General features: G+C 36.6%; 1 protein-coding gene across 1 annotated transcript in view; it reads left to right on the top strand.

Annotated features, from left to right (window-relative positions):
• Positions 1-18,411, top strand: part of THBS2 (thrombospondin 2) — a 32,667-nt gene extending 14,256 nt beyond the window's left edge. The window contains exons 13-22 of the mRNA XM_005518572.3: positions 453-671; positions 3,700-3,807; positions 5,602-5,761; positions 7,214-7,332; positions 7,761-7,995; positions 10,847-11,074; positions 11,519-11,790; positions 12,763-12,860; positions 15,112-15,251; positions 15,928-18,411. Of these exons, the coding sequence (XP_005518629.2) occupies positions 453-671; positions 3,700-3,807; positions 5,602-5,761; positions 7,214-7,332; positions 7,761-7,995; positions 10,847-11,074; positions 11,519-11,790; positions 12,763-12,860; positions 15,112-15,251; positions 15,928-15,935 (1,587 nt within the window). The 3' untranslated portion in view covers positions 15,936-18,411. The remainder of the gene's footprint in view (positions 1-452; positions 672-3,699; positions 3,808-5,601; positions 5,762-7,213; positions 7,333-7,760; positions 7,996-10,846; positions 11,075-11,518; positions 11,791-12,762; positions 12,861-15,111; positions 15,252-15,927) is intronic.
• The last annotated feature ends 5,483 nt before the right edge of the window (positions 18,412-23,894 follow it).

The following is a 23,894-nucleotide window of genomic DNA, read 5'->3' as shown; positions in this document are numbered from 1 at the left end:
GAAACAATGGTAAGGAAGGGGCAACAAAAACCTATGTGAGGTGAGCACAAGAATTCCTTAGGGTCTGTTTGATTTAATAAGATAGTCCTTTTATACTGTCAGGTAGAACTCTAATGAAAAGAGGTGAGTACAATCTCCTGTTGCAGGTAATTTCTTGGGTTTAGTGACATCTGGAAGAAGGCAGATACAGTACTACAGTACTGAAATCGTTAACAACTTTAATTGCTTCTTAAATATACTGTCCAATTTTTCCTGTGGTTTGTTTTAAGTATTATCATTGTACATATTTGTTTGAGTTGTGAACTGACAGAGCAGTATGACTTACTAACCACAATCAAAATAAAGTTCCTGTCTTTGAACCTCTGAATAACTGGTCTGATTTTGACGAAGTTGAGGCACACACAGCTGGCTGTGATTATCAGGTTTCAATGAATATGCTCCATCATTTGTAGGTCTGTGAACCTGAGAATCCATGCAAGGACAAGACACACAGCTGCCATAAGTCTGCAGAGTGCATCTATCTGGGCCATTTCAGTGATCCAATGTACAAATGTGAATGTAGGACAGGTTATGCTGGTGATGGACGCATCTGTGGTGAGGATTCAGATTTGGATGGCTGGCCTAATAACAACTTGGTCTGTGCTGCTAATGCAACATACCACTGTGTAAAGGTAGGTGGAAAAGATTAATAAAAATGCCATGTGTTAACAAAATTTTAACTTTTCCTAAATATTTGTTAGTAACCCTTTTAATTCATTAAGTTGGTGATTCAGTAAGCTTTGACTATTACAGCATGCTTGTTTACTAGGAGATGCTGTGAAATGTATTTACTTCATCTGGTAAGATACATTATGTTATTCTGAAAATTAAATCCAGAGCCCTCTACTTTGGATTTCTTCCTGCTCAGAATACATGGACAATTGGGATTGCTGTGAATGGAATTAGCACACTGAGCAGGAGTTGCCTAAAGCATGGGTGTGAAGCACACTGCTAGTGAGAACGAAACAGGGATCTCAGGGCCCAGGCGAGTGTGAAATCCAGCCTGCAGGGCTTGTGAAAAGACACTGACAGCCATGAAAGGGCTAGAGTTCAAAATGCTGTCTTGAACATCCCTTCCTTTTAAAGAGTTAAGCAGACCACACACTGTGAAAACTGGATTCAGAGCCTGAGATAATTTTTAACAATAAGAGCCTGAGAGGAATGAATGTGACTTATTAGAGGAGTTCTCCTTATTGCAAAGGCTCACAGGGATAGGGTGAGAGAGTCAGCCCCTCTAATCCCTCAGAGATGTGAAATCCCAGCTCTCATCCTCCCAAGGGGAATGACCTGACCTGCCTGCCACCATTGGCTCTACACCTGTCCAGTCTTGCTGTGCAGATGTGCTGTTGTAGTGAATGATGAAACATTACTACACTGAGAAAAATTTAGCATCAGGGAGCCTAAAAATGGTTGCATGTAGGTTTAGTAGGGTGTATCCATGTGGTATGTTCCCTGGGGCCTGATTCTGTGCTCATCTGAAGTACACAGTAAGTCCTTCTTGGTTTCATGGCCTGAGGTTCCTTCCAGTAGGAATTTCTCAAAAATGCTGAACCTCCTTGTAGGTCTTATCCTGATACTGTACGAAACCAGGCTGGAAGTTGTTCCACCTGTTTAACAATGGCCCAAATAGCTGAGGGGCAAAGGCACCCCTTGACAGGCAATTCCTTGGGTCATAATTCTGAGTGGTGGCCTTGCTGATGGTTGAATGACGGGCACAATACAGTGGAGCATACACTGTTTGCAGCAGCAAATTAAGCAGCTGGGATGGAGGAGTTTTGTCAGAGTAGAAGGCATATGCAGGTGTTCAGTTTTAAAGATCTACCTGTGGGACCACTGACAACACTGGATTATCTGTGTATGTTCACTAGGCAGACCCTCAAGTATTTTGCTAATCACTCATAGCTGTAAGGGCAAGCTTTCGCTTCTGAGGTTTTTTGAGGATTTATTTTCCCAGACCTGAAACGTTTTTGCTTCTCTTTCTCTGTGTTAAAGTGATCTATAAATCTTCTTGAAGTTCTAGCACAAAACCTGCATAAAAAAATGGAAAGGAATGCAAAAATGACTGAGCTCCAGACTACTATAGTGGTTAAAACAAATACAGACTAAGAGACTAGGAAAGTTTGAAATCAGGCTGTTTGAGAGAATAAGTCATTCATATGAATCTGGGTTCTATCAGCTGAAAAATTTCAGATATAGATGGAAATTTGGGCCTCAAATGTTCTTCACTGTAATTGATGTATTTTCCTCGTGGATTCAGCCAATTCAGCTGTTGCAGTTCATATATAGTTCTTTCAGTTCCTGTCATCAGAATTTGCACGTGTTCACTCATGATGAAGTACAAAACATTAGTTTTGGTTAAACACAACATGCTGAACCTATTCAGAAAAAAACTGTTTCCAAAGATTTTTTCATGTTTTGTGTAATATATGTTGATCTAATAGACACAAGTACTTCATTTAAGGGGACCTCTCCACCCGCCCTTAAAAAACCCCTGAAAAGTACCACAAATTTTCAGGCCCTTATATTCTTTACAAAATATCCTAGTTGAGTAATTTGATTTTCAAAAGCTTCTTTCCTTGAGCTGATAATGATTGAAAATTATCTTACTCATGTGACTAATTTCTCTCATTGTTTCAAAAAAATTTTTGTATCGCTGGTAACCAGTGTTGAGGTGGATAGTCAAGACTCTTCACAGGTATTTGGTAAAAATTTTGGGGATCTGATATTTATCACAATGTTTCCTGTTCTCTTTTTCTTAAATTGCCTGTACTATTAGAACCACTGAGATTGAAAGCATCTTTCTATAATACTCATTTTTTAGTGTATGTGTTACAAAAGAGATATTTCTGCACTCTTTTGACAGATTCAGTTTTGGGTGAGGTAGATCTGGAATGTGAGTAAAAATGAGAATAACAGTGTTTTTTCACAGATATATTTATCCATAGCAAGTGGTAGAATTGTAATCCATTTTAGTATTTTTTAAAAAATGTGTGTTGAAAGTTTGGCAGGGCATTTTAATTCTTATTTTTCAGTGTAACTTAATTGATTATCTAAAATAATCTTCCTTTACAAAGCCGTGATACAAAATAAAGAGATCTTCTTGTCTTTTATTTTTAAAGCCGTGGGAGTGTGAAGGTACTGTTCTGCAGAACAGTATAAGGACAGTTTTTTCAAAATCTTAGTGTTCCCCTTCATTGCTGTGTAGTACTTTCCATTGCTGTGTAGTAGCTTTCCATATGAACAGCTGTTTCTGAAGACCTCCTCTTGGCTTGTTTTTTTTATTTTTCTGGCAATGAAACCTGGCCATTTTTTGTGTAATCTTCAAACATATCTCATGAATTGTCTATAAAGAGTTGATGTAAGAGTGCATGTCTGTGCGTGTGGTGTGTTTGTTTTCTGCTAGTTCCCTCCAAAATTTACTAGAAACGTCACTTTAATAGCAGCTGGGAAATAGAATGATTTGCAGCTGCATTTCACTTACTTTACAATATGAAAGCAGCAAATGAATACTACCTTTGGCAGCAAAAAAAGGCACTTTAAAAAGTACTTTGCTGATTGCTCTTGTTTTATAGTCTCTGGTGTACCATATCTGCTCTTCTGCCCAGGCAAGTTATTCTGACATAATGTAAACATAATGTACTGATTATTTCTGTTTGCCAGGATAACTGCCCACTTCTGCCTAACTCGGGCCAAGAAGATTTTGATAAAGATGGCAAAGGAGATGCCTGTGATGAGGATGATGACAACGATGGTGTTGAAGATGACAAAGTAAGATGTGTATCTCTCTGCAGTACATTTGACCTAAACATCTGATTGTAAGGAAAACCATTACAATAGATGTGAACTTCATTGTTCAGAGCTTCAGCTGAGTTATTCTGCACTTCCTTCCCTGAATGTTGTGCAGTGCAGAATAAAGCTGCACTACAGCTTTACTCTCTGATCTTTACTCAGTCAAAGGAAAGTAGTACTGTGCAGAGCAAAGCAGCTTGGGGAACCTCAGGAGCTATGTTCTTGGTATCAGTTTTGAATTATGTACATGAGAACAGTTTAATGGAAACTTTATATTGTAAAGGGAGAATGACAAATCTACTGTATTTGAAAAGCTGGTAAATATTATATAGATGATGTTACTTTTATTCATTGTTACTTGTTTCTGAAATGACTATAAACACAGCCAGTACCAAAGGAAAATGATGGGAGGAAAATACCTAGCCTGGTTTATACTTTCCTTTAGAGGACAAATTAATTTACCTGCAGAGCCTAAATGATAGCCACTTAGTCTAAAACTGTTGCCTTGTATATTCAGCAAAAAGAGACACTTTGAGAATTTGCTTCACCCTGGCTTTTCAAAACATGTTTAGGGTGGGTGAATTGGTATTAGAATTTTACTGTTCCTCTTTGTTCCCTTCAGAGGGAACCTCTATGATCTAGAGCTTCAGATGGTTAAAGTTGGGTAAGAACTGTGTTCATTTGGTCTCTATTTGGAAAACTTAAAAACCCCCTAAAGAATTGTTTGATAAAGTAATATGATTTAGTATCTGCATTTTTTAAAATTGTAGCTAGAAATTATCTTATGAACAGCATAAGATTTTGACTTGCTTCTATATGTTGCCCTTGATTACATGAAATGTATTTCTGGGGAATTTAAAATATTGTGCTAAAAATTATTTCCTTTTAAGTGTGGGTTTTTTTCTATTTAGCAGAGGAAAAAGTAGTTTAAAGATTTTTTTCTTATGACTTCCCTTCAGATTCCGTGCCACTGATGTAGCCCTCACTCCCACTGTTTTGGTTTTCTTTCTTTCTTTGTTGAATTTCACACTGAGTACTTTCTTGTGCCTGTGCAAAACTCTGTGTGCAATTTGGGAATGTGTGAAATATAAGAATTATTCTTCTGGCAGATTTTAAAATTAAAGTGATAGGAAATTGTAAAAATTCTATTAAGAGGTCTCGGAAAATTATTTTTGGTAAATGAGAGTATTTAATTTTTGGTAAATGAGAGTATTTAATTTTAACATTTTAAAAAACTTTTTACATTTTATTATCTTATTCAGTAGAAGACAGCCAACAAGATGTCAGTATTTGTTTAAATTGAAAAATCAAAAGGTGTGATATAAACTTGAAAATACCGACACTAGTTTGTTCCAAAAAAGTCAGAGTAACAGTTCTAGTTTTTTTTTTGTTTTTCAAAACTTAATAAAATGCAGCTGAAGTTGATCTGACTTTGCAACATGTTCTGATTTTTTTTTTTTAAGTACATGTACCAGTGATACACCTTTATTTAAATGTCTGAGTTCAGATCCTGTTTAAAATGCCTGTTGCTCTCCCTGTGAGATATGGAACAAAATTAATGTGTTTTGTCCAAAACAGACAGTGAGCCAGGCTGTCCACTTGCCATCCTCTTACCTCCAAGACCTTCAGTATAGGTACAGCTTGTCCATTGAAAAAATAATGTATTAATATTTGATTTTTGAGTTCTGTCCAAGACGAACAGGAGTTACCATTTCATAGTATGCTCTCATGAGTTGTGATTTATATTGTGAAATCTATTTTTTTTCTTACTAGGACAATTGCCCTCTTCTGTTCAACCCTCGCCAGTTTGATTATGACAAAGATGAAGTTGGTGACCGCTGTGACAATTGTCCCTATGTGCACAACCCTGCTCAGATTGACACAGACAACAATGGGGAGGGTGACTCATGTGCTGTGGACATTGATGGAGATGGTATGATTTCACTTTTGAGAATTAGGTGCTGTTCCACAAGTGCGCTTTGCTTTATGCCCAGTAAGATGGGCTACTTCCTTTTATACGTGGAATAAAATTGAGTCTAGAAGCTCAAAAATGTGGGAGAAGACAGAAGGCTGAGGTTCATCTGCCCGGTATAGTATAGCTGCCCATACAGTTCCTAAATGACTACAATTAATATTACTAAAGAATAAATCACAGGAAGTCTTTATCAGTGTAATCTTAAAAAATCTTTCCTTCATCTGTGTTCCAAAGTAATCAGGGTCTAATATGACACTTCTGTTGACTTTTCCTTTTAGGGAGGGAAAGGAACATCAGAACATTCACACAGTTAAGACAATATCCATAGTAAAGTAATCTGCTTTTCTATGAATGTATAAATATGCAAAACTTACCGTAATCCAAATACACATTCTTTGGTATGTCTTAAAATATTAAAAGTGCTTATTTCCTCCACCAGTAGCTCCAATGTGTATCCAATTTCCTCCTGTGTAGCTCCAATTTGATCAGAATTAAGATGGTGGAAAAACACTTAAATAATGCTGCAGGGGCATGATTTTTGAACATTTAAAATGTGTGAGGATACAGAAATACTAAAAGTTGAAGAAATCTAGCTTTGGTTTTTCCTCAATAATGTTTTAAACATTTGGATAATTATCTGACTTTAGCTTCTGAATATTTTGAAGCTCTCTCATGCTCCTTCTGATCATCAGGTTTGTACTAGTACTCATGGCAGTTCTGCATTTGGAGAAAATCCCAATCATATGTTATTGGGTGAAAGATTCTGCAAATATACGGGGTCCGTATAATACAGGGAAGGGTTCTTGTATCCCATAAAGATATGCCAATATGTGTTTTTTTTTCTTTTCATCTTACAATTTTGAAGTAGACTGTTGGTTTTATAATAAGTTTCCTGAGGAACAGTTTATTTTGAAAATTTGACATGCTATACAATTAATGATGCACATCTTCTGGTAAAATTAAGTTATTTAATGCTGAGGCAGCTGAATATTAATACAGTTGTTTCTATACAAAAGTTCAGAAGTTTGAACCTGATACAGCTGTGCATTCTATGCAATTTTGTAGAGTGGGGGAAGATAATCCAGAACATATTATTCAAAAAGAAAATTACCCCACCCCTATATCTATTTTTCTATGAAAAAGGACTAAATTATCAGGACATAACCAGCCCTTATTCCAGCAAAATTCCATAGAAAAATACATGTGGAAAACTTCATCATAGCAAGAAAAATAGAATTGATACCATATTTTTTCTTTCTAATATTAGTCTTAACTATTTCATTTTGTAGTAATGATGTTGAAGCAATCAGAAAGCTTATGAACCACTTAAGAGCTTTGTCTCGTTAATGGTGACTCCTACGGTCTATGTTGGATATTTTTTCAATATTTTGTTGGGTTTTTTCCCCCTAGACATTTTTAATGAACGAGATAATTGCCCTTACGTCTACAACACAGACCAGAGTGATACAGATGGTGATGGAGTTGGTGATCAGTGTGATAATTGTCCATTGATGCATAATCCAGACCAGGTAAATGATGAAAACTGTTTCTTTAATGGTAACATCAGAACAAGGGCACAGAAAAGAGCGCAGGAGTTGCTATCAAAGCTGTACTGAACAGCTGAAGAGGTGGATCTATACTGCTTACTTTCACATCTCATATTGAGAGATCCCTTTGTACCAGATGAAAGAGAAGTACAGTGATGATTGCTTTAATCCATCCACAAATAAAGCCCTGCCCTGCAAATATCCTGAGGACCAGATCTTACCCACTGACAGAAGAATAAGTAGCCATACTGGCTTGAAGTTATGCTTGTGCTTTAGGCATGGTTGTCATTGTGGTATTTGTCACTACAGAAGCCCTTGAAGAGAGATGTTGAACAGACAAGTACCAGGCTGTATCTTCGTATTGAGTAAAAATAATAAAATTACTCTGTACAATTCTTTTTTTGGGGTAGACTGATGTGGATAATGACCTTGTTGGCGACCAGTGTGACAATAATGAGGACATAGATGAAGATGGCCACCAGAACAACCAGGATAACTGCCCTTACATCCCCAATGCTAACCAGGCTGACCACGATCAGGATGGTAAAGGAGATGCCTGTGATCCTGATGATGACAATGATGGTGTCCCAGATGACAGGGACAACTGCCGCCTCAGATACAACCCTGGGCAGGAGGACTCAGATGGTAAGAACAAGGTCATATGAATTTCATTTAGTTGTTAGTATCTGATTTTGATCTTGGAGTATTAGCATCTGGTGAAGAGAGACTTTGCATCAAACTGAGCTGCATTTGAGATTTGAGACACCATGGATGATGGAACTGAACTGGTCAGTTTGGTCAAGGGTTAGGGCATTAGGAAACATCTTTGACAGGAGCTCAAACATGCACATACTTAATTTTAGAAGAAAACCTTTAACAAATGTAAAAAAACACCCAAAATAATCTTTTTGTTAATATACTTTCACATTTAATTGAAATATTAAAAGTGTCAGAAAATATTTGAGCTGAATTACAGATGTCTTAAAAAAATTAAGTGAGCTGTTTCACTTTCAAAACAAGTCACCATCTAAAAATTAAAATGGAAAAAAATATGGTTTGCTGCTCTATTTTATTTTGAAAAACAGACTATTTCTTCAGGATTCTTTAAGTCTAAAAGTAATAGTAATTTTTAATTTTTCTTTAAACTGACTCCTGAGCAGCTTTTCTCAAATTTTCTTTACAGACTGCTTTAAATATGTCTTGATATTATAATATGTCACAGTTTAAAAAATGGACATGTAATTTCTCTTTTTTCAGTTTTTTTGGTTAAAATGTTGTTGGTCACCTCAAGCAGTCTTTCTCTGTACTTGGCATTATTTAAATAATGAAATAGATATTTTCACAATTATAATTTTAATTTTGAAAATGTTTATGATCCTTTGAAAACCACCAAATATGTTTAGAGTAATGACCCGTGCAATAAATGCAGGTAAGCAATTTCCATTCCAAGTTAAACAACTTGCTGGAGCTGTTCCATGGCTGTGCTGTAGAAATTGAAAGCAGAATTTACTACCTACACAATATATTTTTATGTACATTTAGAAAGGTAAAATGTTGAGCCTTGTCTGATTTCCTGGTAAGACAACTGCTGTCAGTAGGAAGTTTCTGGTTGGTAGTCAGTAGTAGCTCTTAGTTTATATAACTTTTCAGTCCTATAATGTGTGTCCAGAATATCTTTGTACTTGCTAATCCCTGGAATAGCCCCTTAAATTTCATAAATCCGGAATAATGGTGACCCCAAGCTGAGGTAGTTGAAGTCATACATTACCTGGTTCTTGTAAAGGAAACTACATTGATTTATGGATTAGCGATTCAGAAAAAGCATATAATTAATCATTTTAGCCAGCTCATCACTGTCATTAGCAGCAGGTCCAACAGGAATCTTGGAAAAGGGGTATATAAAGCCAAAAATTGCTACCAGGCTCTTGAAGATGTGAGTTTTAGCATATAAAGACGAGGCCCTGGAGAGAGCTGTTGGATGTGACTGGATAAACAAACACTTTCTAACTTTCCTTGACAGGGAATGAATGTTGTCAGCAGCAACTTACTACCAAATGAACATCAGCTGGACTTTGAGTGAATAATTAGATTCTTCTGTGAATTATCTCTTTGATTTGGCAAAGGAAATAAAATAGGAAATTTATTCTCTTTTCTCCATTGAGTACTAAGACAAACAGGTGGAGGAACACACAGCTGGTCAGGATTTGGAGTCGTCTATGGCAGATATCCAGGGTGGAAAATGAGACCATTTTACCATGTATCTGGGCTGCAGAGAACCTTGAAATACTAGATATTTCAATTTTCTCTAATTCCTCTTTTCTTTTTGGCTGTTGCCTAAAACTCATTCTGCTTTCTGACTTAAAGCTCTATACTTGGGTAATACTGTATTGGCTAGTGATGATAACGTAGCTTTCCATTTTTCTGTGAAACATCTAGTAGTAGGTCAGTATTGAATGAGATAGGGCATTCAATTATGCTATTTCCCACTGTATTAATTCCCATGTTTTTTGGGCAATCATAAACACTGGGGAAAAAAAAAACCAAAAAAGCAGATGCTCTGCTGTGTAAGGATAGAAACAAATTACTTGGCAGCACTGGTTCTGCATGAGTACCTAGTGTAATATCCAGTGGTTTCTGTTGTAAAAGTTGGAGTAATTTGGGAATTTGTTTCTATACTTGTCTGGCCAAGCTTTTCTGCGTTATTTTCAGGTCTTTCTGCTATTGTATGCCTTGGAATAATAGTGATGGGCAATGAGCTTTCCTATAGATGCCTCCTTTCAATTCTTGCTATTTGAGGCAAGTCAAATCTCCTGGTTTCCATTAATATTATGGGTAAACTAAAAAAGGAAATAATTTTTAGTTTTTCTAAAATACTGAGTGTAGTAAAAGTGTTGAGCAGAAGCACAACTACAGATGAGCTGTACTTTTTGTTCTCTAAAAAATTTCCTGTAATTCATATAACAAAAATTTTTCATTCCTCTGAGGCTAGTCCTATTGAATGCAGTGCTGCCTTCTTTTTTCCTGCATTTTTCTGAAGCACTATGTTTTTATAAGTCAAATTGTTCTACCTTCAAGTGAAAGAGTGGCTAAGCGTGTATGCATACTTTACTCCAACACTCTCCCCCCTTTCTTTTGACATAGAGGTGACATATCTGCAGTCTGAAGCATCTTACGTGAATTGTTGCAGAAAAAATCTTAGGACAGAGATAAGAGTCTGAAAAAAGTTTAATATGATCAATGATATATAAAGATTTAGTAATGTGTAGATGATTAAGATTTTAATGCTATTCTTTGAATTTATTTGCACAATACGTATTAAAATGTGGTGGTGTATCCACATCTGGAACAAATCAAACTGAAAATGTAGTGCAAGCATTAGTGAATTACATTGACCTAGCAAACTTCCAGCTTTTCCCACCCTGATTCCAAAGTGGTGTATAGCCTGGGGCTGGATAAATTGCTAACAATTGCCTCTGCTTATTCACATTGCTTACAGGTGATGGCAGAGGTGATATTTGCAAAGATGACTTTGACAATGACAATGTTCCAGATATTTATGATGTGTGCCCTGAAAACAATGCCATCAGTGAAACTGATTTCAGAAAGTTTCAGATGGTCCCTCTGGACCCCAAGGGAACGGCTCAGATTGATCCCAACTGGGTTATACGCCACCAAGGCAAGGAACTGGTACAGACTGCTAACTCTGATCCTGGAATAGCTGTAGGTGAGTATCAGATGTCAGTCATCATCTTCAGAAAATTAACCAGTGGTTCTGTGATAAGGAAAGGGGAAAAAAGGTAATGCACCTTTTTTGTGCTGCAAACTTTGGACTAACCGCAGAGGCAGTGTATATGCTCAAAGTATAAACAGCTCAAAGCTGCCTGCATTTGTTGTCCATTCATCTCATCCCTGACTGTAACATACATAAAATACAAAATTGAAAAAATGTAAGTATAGTGCCTGATGTCTTCAATGCCCCTTGTAAGCAACTTCTCTCCAGAAGTCTCCATGCAGGCAAGTGTAATTACCTCCTCTTCTACAGGTGAGGACACTGAGAAATACCACTTATGTCTCCTACCAAAATTCAGGATGTAGCTGGGACTCTTGGGTGTGTGTAACTGGACCCAGCATTGTAACTCAGTGGTTTGTCTCTTTTGTCCTCTCCCAGGCTATGATGAGTTCAGCTCTGTTGACTTCAGCGGGACGTTCTACGTTAACACAGATCGTGACGATGACTATGCTGGCTTTGTGTTTGGCTACCAGTCCAGCAGTCGGTTTTATGTTCTGATGTGGAAGCAGGTCACTCAGACCTATTGGGAGGACAAACCCACCAGGGCTTATGGCTATTCTGGTGTGTCACTCAAAGTAGTGAACTCAACAACTGGTACTGGTGAACATTTAAGAAATGCTCTCTGGCACACAGGAAACACCCCTGGACAGGTGAGAGATTTAAAACTTCAGGCCAACAGTGCATGACTAATATTTTAAAAGTAATGGACATGTTTCAAAATGAATTTCCTTTCACACCTCAGTTTTTGTGGATGTTTATCAGTTTTTCTTCAGTTCTGTTATTAGTAGTGCCAGTAGTAACACATGCATTGTATTTCAAAGAAAATCACATGTATAAAAGGGAAGATGAGATGTGATCAAAAGGAAAATGAGAGAGATGTCTCATTTATGCACAAATCATTTGCTGTTTCTGTATTGGCACTTGCTCCTTTGCTGTTCCAGTTAGAGTTTTACATGGTTTAGAGTACAGTGACCAGTGACAAAAAAAAGATAAAAGACATTTAAAAAAGAGAAAAAAACTGATGCTGTTACAAATAGGGTCCAAACATGGAAGAAACTTATTCATTTTGGAAATTAGGTTAGTAGGGCTTCACATGTGGATAGGAATTGACAGAACTGTTACTGGGTGGAAGTTTTCAAGGAGCAGCCACAGGCAGTAACATTTATGCAAGCTGCAGTTCCTCTCTGTCACTGGAGGTACTCATGCAGCATCGACTCTGTCAGCCTGGTTGTGTGGATGTGCAAACCCAGAGTTCCAGAAGCATTTGGACGTTACTCTTGGATACATGGTGTGACTCTTGGGGATGGTCCTTTGCATGGCCAGGAGTTGGATTTGGTCATTCTTGTGGATCTCTTCGAATTCAGCTGATTCTCTGACGTCATAAGGGAAGTCAGGGTTCAATGCTGTAATGGTCTTCAGTGACTCAAGTTATGAAACTGCAGATGATAAGACAGAAATTTACATTATCTCACCCCATAAAATAAGTCTTTTGATACAGTCAAATGTTAAACTATTTTCAGTTTCATACTCTGCAGAAAATAAGCTTTGGCAGTTACTCTGGTGGACATAGAGTTACTGGGGCATGTCATGTTTCTAATAAGGCATTTGTATTCCTTCTGTAGGTGCGTACTTTGTGGCATGATCCCAAGAACATTGGCTGGAAAGATTATACTGCTTACAGGTGGCATTTGGTTCACAGGCCTAAAACAGGATTAATAAAGTAAGAAATATTTCTGTACCTCTGCATTTTCTAGTAGCAATGCTTTTGTCTCTGTTGATTTAAAAGCTATGTTATCAGTTTCATTGTTGTTTCTGATAATTGTGTTACTTGTGTGACAGTTTGTCCAGCATTTGGGAACATTTTGTTATCTTCAGAACAAGTTATTTTCCTTTTCAGATGTGTTTAATTTAGTCTGGATGGTTCAATATTTACATCAGCTAAATACCCTTAAATTAAAGAAAAAAAAAATATCTCTTTCTCAATAACTTTTCTGTAAAGAGACCAAAAATTCCTGAGCAAAACTCAAAGCAAGATTAGAACATGAGATTGCTCCCCAGCCTGTGGAATTTCAGTGAATGAAAATAATTATAAACATGAGCATTGCCTCAGGGAAGTAGGCCAAGGGCCTGTCTACTTCAGCATCCTGTCTCCCGTAGTGGCTTACACAAGACACTGCAGAAGTGGCCATATGCACATCTGTAATTCATACAAGGAGCTGTGGCAAATGACTTTCTGTAGAGCCCAGCTGCTTAGCTGATGTTCCAAAGACTGAGCATTAACTGCCCATGTCAGTTTTATCTTCTACTAACTACTAGAAGTGTAAAGGATATTTTTCAGGGGTAGAGTCAGACCTTGCCTCCAAAGGTCTTCCTTGTGCTTATGTGCAAGGGATTTTCATTTGTGAACAACAAAGTATAGACAAATTAGGACAGACTATGTTACCTGTTTCTTTGAAAGAGAGGACTTTATGCTTCAGTGTATTGCTGTGCAAAGCATTGACTGATACAGGTCAAAAAGAAGCTCGATTTTTTTTTTTTTTTTTTTATTCATGTTGCTGTTACCTGTAACTTCCTTTACAGAATCTACATAATGGTATGTGATACCACTGGTATCACATTAGATCAATCTATAGCAAAAACTGTGGTTTGGGGCATTAAATTCCTTCATACTTTGAGGGGTGTTCTGATAGAAAATCAATTATTTTTTTCACTAATGTAGTCACAAAAAAATTTTATTTGTACAGAAATATCAATTCCATATGAACATGATCAGAGATGTAATTTTTTGGTGGGTTGAATGAACTATTAAACTCTTCCCATATATTTTGTGTTCTTGATATTTTGAGAATTATAGTAAATAGGATTTTATGAACCTGAAAATCTGACACTTTTTTTACTGTTCCTTTTACCATCCATTAATTCTGATCTCAGGGAGCAGTTTCATACTTGTATTTGTGCACTTTTCAGGAAACAGAACACTTTATTACAAGTGCTGGGCATGCATTTCTGTCTAAACAGAAATCTGCCTCTGAGTTCTAACTAGTTCTAACCCCTGAGTTCTAGGAAGCTGTTCAAGTGTTTTCATCCTCATGAAGCCATCTTGCTGTGTATAATTAATATATTGTCAATTGAAGCAGGACAATAATCCCTGCCTACAAAGACTAGTCTAATTAACAAACTATAGAGTAATTTTTCATTTGGCCCAGGAGACTGAGAGCCTAAAAATCTAGACTATCTCAAGGTCTCCCAGGAGAAATAGAGGATCCAAGTTTGTGGAAATGCAGTCTCTCTAATAAAGAAAGAAAATGAAGTGCTGTCTTTCAAGGTCTTTTGTCTCCAGGGTGGATGCCTTAAATACTAAAAAAACCCCTCCAAAAACAAAAAAAATACCCACCAAGTTCTCTTTTTCCAATTTATTATTAGTCTAGCTGTTTGTGTCTAAATCCTTCCAGCTTTCATTAAGCTCTTAAAATGTCTGAAATTGAGATTGAACATGTCTCCAATTAATGTTTTGTTTGATTCTAAAGGGATGATTCTTCCAATTTCTGATGTTGGCCCTTGCATCTAAAGATAAATAAATCAGCTGTTCACACAGCTGCAGACAGCTTTGTTCAGTGATGTGACAAGGTCGTGTGCTAACCCCTGGGTTCACTGGGACAGGGGCTTATCAGTGAATGCTAGAACATGACATAGTTCATTCCAGGAGACATGACTGTTCTAAATAAAGAACTGGGAAATCTTTTGCAGATGGTATGCATAAAATTACTTAAGGAGCAGCCCCACTGCTTCTGATTAATGTGTTATGACTGCCAGCCAGGTGGGTGTGAGATAGAGATGAGATCCCTACAATGAGGTTGGGTTTTCTGGTGTCTTGTTAAAATTAATTCTGTTTTAGTTTTTAGAGATAGTTACCAGCTCTTACACTGGACACTCTGTTATCCTCCTTGTTTAATTTATGTTCTTCTTTACAGGGTTTTGGTTTATGAAGGGAAACAAGTCATGGTGGATTCTGGACCAATCTATGATACAACTTTTGCTGGTGGACGATTAGGTCTTTTTGTCTTCTCTCAAGAGATGGTCTATTTCTCTGACCTCAAATATGAATGCAGAGGTTAGTTACAAAAAATGTCTGGAAGATGCTTAAGCCTTTCATAACTTGTGGAACAAGCACAAATTATCTAAATGAATAGTATCCTCTAAATGAAAAGCAATCTGTAATATCATAGCATGGCATAAACCTTCGGCGAAATGCCATGAATGCCCCTTGCCCATAGAGTAATCTTGGTTTGAATAATAAACCCCAGATGTTTAGTACTATCCACCTGGAAAAAATGCGGTAGAAATATCTAAGTGAGACTTGCTTAAAATTCTCTCTGTATATCCTGTCCTCTGTAGGCTACTTCAGTATGTCCTGCAGGCACAGATACTTCTGGATCACCCCTCTTTCAAGAGGCATGCAAAAGAGAGCAGATACCTTTAATGAACGTGCCTGTCTGTAATGCCTTGTCTGAAATGTTTGGAAATACAGAAAATGCTTTTCCAGGTTTTCTTATATATGATTTTGTATATACATTTAGATACATAGCTGCACATACACATGCTTGTCTCTTTCCATATGTAGGCACATGTGTTTTTTATATAAATGTCCTCACATTTGTAGGAAAATGAAGAACAGAAAGCATTGTGCTTCATCTCTTTAGTGTATCATGGTGGAGTTCTTGTGTGATTGACTTCCTAACCAAAAGAACCCCAGCCACAATTAATATATATTTTCCCATTTCTTTCAGATGCTTGAGCAATGGTTGCTGCATTACCAGCAAAGTACTGTAGATGCTATGCAACCCAGACACCTCAGTACAACCTGGTACTCCCAGTTTCTATTTTTGTGTACCTCCTGCCCTCTCTCCTCATGCTCCACTCTCCAGGATGCTTCCAGCCGCCAGGAGTGCATCGGCCACCCTTCCACCCAAGTGCCTTCTCACAGCCAGGACTAATGAAACCTAAACGTGAACGTCGGACCCACCACTGAAGCAAAAGCAGATTGATGTATTAGAACACTTTTGTAGAGTGCAAACTTAGCAAAACTTGTTTGATTGTTTACTTGTCTTTTTTAAAGAATGACGTTTACATATAAAAAATGTAATTACTTAATGTATTTATATATATGGAGAAAAAGAGGGGGGATGATGATTATCAGTTGTTACGTTTAAGTGAGGAAAAATGTGTCTTAATTTTTCGGGTGTATGGTTGACATTTCCTTGTTCTGATCAAGACTGGACTTCAGTAACACAGAGCTTCTGGGTCTAATTTTAGCAAAGTAATAGGGGGCCACACCAATAGTGAAAATTACTTTGGATATTAAAGATCAATTATTAGCATTTCTTGATTCAAAGAGGTGCTTAGTTGATTAGGACAATCTTAGGAATACTTCTTAAAATTATTATTGGTAGAACTGTCAAATTTTCAACCTAAAGCATTTCATTAGGCCAAACAGAATTGAACTAGAAACTCTCATGTGAAAGAGAAGAGTGATTCATTTAAACATCTGAAGCTGTCACTATTGTCTGACTCAAAAAATTATTTCCAGTTGCCTGTTTGCCCTGTTTTCATCATATTCTGCATTGTCTTGTAATAAAGAATATACAATATCCATGTGGAGCCAAATGAACCTGAACCACTTTTCCACCTCTGCTGCAAAAAGCACTTTGACATCCTGAATCCTGATGTGGGTTTTTGAAAAGGTGGCAAAGCCACCATTACTTAATTTGGTAACATATGAATTTAAGGTTCCATTTATAAATATTTTGTTAGTATTTATTGTGATTATCACACCAAGCTACCTTCTCTGATAATTGATTTTAAAGCATATAATCCATCAATAATACATTTAGAATGAATGATATTTTAAAGCTACTTTTGAAAGCATATCACAATATGTAGATATTGTCAAAGCATGGCCTGCACTTAAGTATGGTTCCAAGGGTTATAGTCATGTATACTTTAAAGTTAAATGAATAGTAATAAGTAATTTACAAATGGAACCTTAATATATACCCAGTTACCCTAATTTTAATATTTTTGTGTTGTTACATATGTCTGCTGTATATAGAACTGTTTAAATCATGCTGAAGGGATACCAGTGTTTATTCTAAACAGATACAACAGTTACTCAGATAAACAATAGTATAGACATGTTTAACATTCTTGTTTTGTTTAAGATGTATGAGCTTTGTTCACAAAAAGAACACAGGCTGGTGTAATTTTATTCATAGATGGGATACCTGATGGAAGAATACAGTACCTCTGCCTTCTTCTAGGGCACAGTGAGCTAAATATTGAATCAACTTTTTCTCCCTTGAAATAGATTTTGTGGCTATATTCATTAGAAAGGAATCAGCACTTGCTGGCTTTATTGCACATTTTATAGTATTCATATTACCAATTTTTTAAAAAAAATATTTCTGTCTGTTTTGTTGCTGTTTTTTCTTTTGTTTTGGGTTTTTTTTTGTCTTCACAAATCCCCTTAATGAGGTTTTTAAATATTTCAGTTTCTTTTGGTGTTTCAAATGGCATCCCCAAGTTCCAAGGAGAAGGGAGGATGACTTCATTAAATGTAATGAGTAATGGCTGTGTAGGGTTTTTTGTTTTGTCAGAGAGAGACATCGGTTTAGGGATGAAGATGTTAATATTTGGACTGTATCATAATTTTCCTATTCTATGTAAATTATTTATGATGGGTTTTTTTAAATTTCTTTTTCTTTTTTCCTTGCAAGTGTGTGTGAGAGAGTGAGATTGATGAAATTTCATTTTGTTTTGCCAAAGATTGTAAATAATTATTTATTTGTTTACAAGGACAGACATTTATCAATTGATGTCCTGATTCATTTAGTCAGATCCTCATTTTTATATATATATTTTAAGAAATTAATAATAGGAAATAAAATGTAAAAAGGTTTTATAATCCAAAATCTCTTTACCTTTTTTGTAGTTACAGTTTTTCTTTAAAGAAAATACTCAATTTTGCGAAGTCCTTAGTTAAGCCTCTTGCCTTCCTGTAGACCAGTTCATTTCAAGCAAACCACAAAATCTGTTGCTTTGCTAAAAAAATTACTGAGTGTCTTCTAAGGTTGTAAACAGCAGGTTTCCTAGTATCTCTGACAAGACATCATTCCTCATGAAGTCTTTATCTTGCAAACAATCACAAATTTTATTTACAGTATTGTGAATGAGAAATATTGGTCCTGCTTCTCTGTATTGTGTCTTGGCCCATGTGTTTGAACAAATATATCTTATTTTGCAACTGCTGCTTCTCTGAGTCCCATCTGAGTCATTGGGATTCGTTGGTGTGAGTGGGGATTGCCTTGCTGCTGGAGAATTTCAGGAATCAGTGAATCATCACAAACCAAAGAGAACAAAATATAAGAAAATAATTCTTAGAATGAGGCATCTCTTCCTGTGAGTATAAATTACTCACGGGGCGGGGAATTTGAATTGGATTAGGAAAAATAAGAATGTCCAGCATGTCAAAATGCCAGTTTTGAGGTGTGAACACAAGTTCTAACTTTTCATCCCAGCTATTTGGTTTCCTTGGCATTTGATTCCTGTGAGAGTACTTGAAACATCACCCAAGAAAGCCATGTAGTCTTCAGTACATTTCTTGATGAGTCCTTTAAAACAATACAAATGTTCAGTCTTGTAGACAGTTGCAAGGACATCAATGATTGACATTATTCAGCTAATAGAGTGATCAAGAATTTGTTACCCACTTTCTCAAGAGTTTTTTTAAACCCTGGTATGGATCTTCATGAGAGTTTTGAACATAAGCACTTATTTATGATTCTATGGGGAAAAATCTCTTCATGGCACCAAACAGCCCCCCACAAAATGCAAGACAGGGAAATAAAATGACTGGAAATGTGTAAAAACGTAACAGCATCACTTCAGCACCATTTCAGCATCTCTCAGAAATACAGGAGGGAAGGATCAATAAAAAGCAAAATTGCTGTGAATGAGCAGGTTCACCTAAAGCAGTGGAATCCTCTGGCATGTGTCAATTGTTCTAACTACCTTTTTTAAGCCTTTTGGAGATACTCAGAAGTATTTGCATAATCTGATAAAAATACATATCTAAAAATTTTACAGAACCTGCATATCTGGTTCCCAAAAAGAGATGGGTATGGAAGGAAGTCTGAAATTCCTGTGGAGAGGCTGTTTTTTCTCACAAGGGAAAGCTGAGTAGAGCAGGTAAGGATTCTGCCACTAACACAAGTAATAGCAGGCAGAATTTTTTTCATTTCCCTGGGCACCAGGTTCCCACCTACTAAAATTCAGTGGTAAATTTCCTCACCTTTAAAATACTTGTTATACATTGTATGTATCTAACTGGTTTTGGGTGAGCCATAACACCAGGAAATCTGGAAATCTCAAAACCCTCCTAAAATTAAGTTCTGATGAGAATTTTTGACCAATTCTAAAATGTGGGGGTTTTGGGTAAACTTTGGATAAACCACTGCATTCTGAAAAGTTAAGCTGAACTCACAGTATTTAAGGATTTGTCCATTATAAGAGAAGAAGATTTGCCATGGTTTCTTCCAGAAAGAAAATAAATAATTCCATCCAAGGATTGTACCTGTGATTTTGCACATCAGACAGCCCAAATAATAATATCATGAACACTAACATGTGTGTACTCCTTGCTAGCTGCAGGATGGGGCAGGAGCTGAACAGACTATCACGGTGAGTGGGCCAAACCCTCACCTTGGTCAGCTCAGTGGGAGTTTTGCCATGGACTTGAGTGATAGCTGGATGAGATTCAGTGTTCTGTTTGTGCTGCAGACATCCACAGAGAAAGAGCTCTAATGCTTGCATGGGAACATCTGCTCTCTAAAGCCATTTGAAAATAAAAAAAATAAAAAATAAAAATTAAACTATGTAATAACTTGGCACGACATTGTTTCCATTGTGGAGAAGACCACCCTTGTAGATCAGGAAGGGGGATGTTGAAGGAAAAGAAACCTGATGCTGATTATACCAGAGGTTCTTCTAATCTATTATCCTGCACTTGAAAGCTGCCAGTGTCAAATTCACTGGTGGAAGGTGTCAAGTATTTATCATTAAAAACCATATATTAACACTCCTAAAAAGAAGACATCATTCTTAGCCCAGGCGTTTAATGGGTGGGTCTGCCTTTGTGCCTGTGTGGTTTATTTTGCACTAACATAACTGCAAATATTATTGTTATTCATATAAATATCCCAGATTTTTAATCCAAATTTTCCTTCTATTGAGAACTCTGGAGATTGATTATACACTTTATGCAGTATAAATTTCCTTTTACTAATTTCAGGTCTGTTGCTGTTTAATTTCATTGACAGGCTTGATTTCTCCCAGACTTTGGAAAGGAATGAATAGTATATATTTCATCATAAAACTGTGTGTTAGAAAGACAATATCTTACTTTGCTTTTAGAGGTTGTGTGCATGTGTCTGTAATGGCCTAATGTGGTACATCAAGGTACAAGAATTTCCTCTGCTTGCTGAAAAACTTAGCTGTTGTGTTGTTGATATTTTGTTCTATGTTACATTTTGTTGTGTAGATGCTCCTCATGTTTATGGCCTTCTCCAAATCTCATTTTAAGATATCATTTTAGCTCTTTTGCAGATATGTCATATATGCACATGCACACACAGAGTTAAAAAAAAAACATCAACATATTTTGCAAAGGTTAAGTATCATTCTGTGTTTGGCTTGTTTTAATGCCTTTCCTTGCCAGCTGCTATGGCCACAGTCGGAATCAGGCAAATGAGTTGGACAGATTTTTACGTTTTCTCTTGTTAATTATCATTGATCAATAATCACTGATCATTACCTGTTCTTCTTGATATATTTAGAGCTAGAAGTGTTTGGTGTTTCTCCTTTAGAAGCAAGTGAATTTCTTTTCAATACTTTGTAATGTACCAGTCTGGAAGCTGGAGGGTTGCATTGAAAATCACACTTCAAATCTTAGCAACAGCTGTAATAAGGTAACTTGTAACTTAGAAAATTATTTTAGTCATGGAGATTACATAGTCATTCCATAACTTCTGGCAGATAGTCTTGACACTGCCATTATGAGCTGATTTTTTTCACTTTAAAATAATGTTGATGGAAAAGAAAACAAAGGAGAGGATAGCTACTATCACTGCTCTGCACTGCACTGTTAGCAGCTGAAATAGATAAATATGAATAGCTGAAATAAATAATTTTTGATCAAAGCTTTTTTTTCATGTATATGAAGAAAAAGAAACCTAATGATTTCAGTTTTATGCAAGGCAGTCTTTGACTGATCATTCAATCCAGTTTACTTCCTGGGGTTGCTGTTTCTGCCTTTTTGCAAATAGCAACAACTAAAAGACTTTTTAATTTTTAAGCCACTCCTTGCTGGTGAGACTGGAGTACTTTTGAGCTTACAGGATTTTAGAGCTGGAGCCCAAGCAAATTATTCTGTCCTGGTTTTTAAAGATTCAGTTCAGTGCAGTGTCTAGGTTTTTGCAGCCAGAAGCAAAGGACCACCCATTTGGATGTGGATGTAATCCAGTGGGTTTAACTATGTGCAGTAGCTCACCCTGGATGCTGAAGAAATAGGGACAATGTTTTGAGCTGAAACTACTGACAACTGGATGATCAATTGCTTTCTTAAGTGAGATTAAGTTCCAAAGATATTGTCAATCACTGTTCTAGAGAACAACAGTTCTCCATTTAAAAAGTTCCAATGCTCATAAAGGAGAGGAAATAAAACCAGAACAGTGTTAAATGCTCAGGTTTAGATTTGCACAATTTTCAGGGAAATGGAGCATACACAGGCAGTAAAATGGGAATAGACCAAATTATTTTTTGGTTTATTCTTCTTGTAAATTCTTCCTTTTAAATAAAAGGCAGAAATAAAGTGTCACTTTTCTTTTGAATTTGTTATTAATATATCAATGCAAAGCTCCCACTTATTTGAGAAGGAAGCAAACTCAATTCTACACAGAGGACACTGAGGTGATTATTTTTTTCTACAGTTCCAAATCCCTCCATAGGATTTAATTCATTGTTTTTGGTTGAAGACTTTATAATTTTCTTTGTTTATTTAACAATATTAATTGTCAACAATGATAATTTTTTTTTTTTTTAGGTCAGCTTATTTGATGTCTCCACCAAAGACTGGTGTTCAAACTTGAAATACACCTTAAATCAGTTTTATTATTAAATTGAAAGAAATTAAGCCATTCATGGTTATATATAGGAAGATTTCCCAACTCTGCATAGAAGCTGTATTGTCATCACTGGACAATCAAGAAACCTATAGTTCTTCATGCCTAGCAGCAGCCATCCCTGTGGTGTGAGAAGATAACATCCTCCTGCTCCTAAACATAAGGGAAAGGGAAACTGCAGCTGAACAGAAATGAAGCAGAGAGATTCTGAACACTAGGGCAATGACTTTATCACAAAAACATCCATTTTAAAGCAAGAAGGCACAAGTCATATGACAGCAGTATGAAAAAATCAGCTCCTGCTATTTCCTGTTCAGAATTTCCTCTAAAAATCAATTAACCTCCCTTTGAGAGAAATTAGGCAGTCTTAACTGAATGCTTCCATATTTCCTTGCTCATCTTCTAGTTACTCATTGAACCATGGGGCACTGTGCTGGATTCATAGATCAAAAGAACTCTTTCCTGCTAACTTGATATATTTGGCAGGTTGAGACCAATACACTGTAAGGTCCAGACTTTAAAAAATATCTGCAGTTCTGAGTACAGAAAAAGGTTTTGGAGGTAATGCCTAATTTAACAAATGACCCTGGTATTTAATATATTACCTGAATTTATTATTAAGACTAATAATATTTATGGAATATTTTCAAAGTGGGGGTGAAATATTTACTATATTTGAAGATGTGTGGATAATATCCACTTTTTTTGCAGTGTTTGAAGGGTCTTTAATGTAATCTTTCAGTTCTTATGGTTGTTTTTTCTGTTTCCATCTAGAATCAAAATGAGGAGATGAGTTTTGTTATTAGCAACTATTCTTAATTGCATGGAACAGATGAAGTATGATTTTTACTGAAATCACATGCCCTCGGCAGGAATGCTCTATCCAGAACTAGTTGACTCTTCTGGGGAGGGGGAGAACTATTCTCTTCCAGTTCTCTTCCAGAAGACATTAACAGCCTTCTGAGGAGAGAGATAGTGCAACTGAGTTACTGAAATCTGAACCTGGCATCTTGTGGCACGAATCCACTTGACCTGCCATGACAGCCAAAGAAATAGCTAAGGTAAGAAGTCCTGCTTACAGCTGTCCTGGGTGCAGCCCTCGACAGAGAAGGGGGAATATATGCCAAGGCCATGGACGGTTACTTCAAGCACTGAGGTTTGCAGATCAGCTCTGTGGCTTCTGTGTTGCCTGTACTAAAAATACTTTTCCCTATCCTTATGCCAATGCATCTGTGTACAATCTAGTTCCAGATTTAACACCTGAATACTGCACTTAAGATTTATTTCTTTTCTTAATGATGCATACAGACTAAAATTAAACAGTCTTACTTGCTTATTTCTGGAACATTTGTGCCAGCACTGCTTTTTTTTCCTTCTACAAACTGGGATTTCATAGTGCTCCTGTATGTCCCAGAGCATGGAATGATTTGAAAGAGTTCTTAGAGAAATTCCAGAGCAAACCACTGTAGCGTTATAATCCTGGAAGGATCATTGCTTGTGCATTTTCATTCCTGTCCAGG

This window comes from Pseudopodoces humilis, chromosome 3, assembly GCF_049639895.1.
Source record: "Pseudopodoces humilis isolate 2021_Gansu_Grassland_sample_001 chromosome 3, ASM4963989v1, whole genome shotgun sequence".
In the NCBI taxonomy this organism is placed as follows: Eukaryota; Metazoa; Chordata; class Aves; order Passeriformes; family Paridae; genus Pseudopodoces; species Pseudopodoces humilis.
Note: the sequence above shows the minus strand (reverse complement) of the source record. Positions and strands in the feature narration are given on the sequence as shown.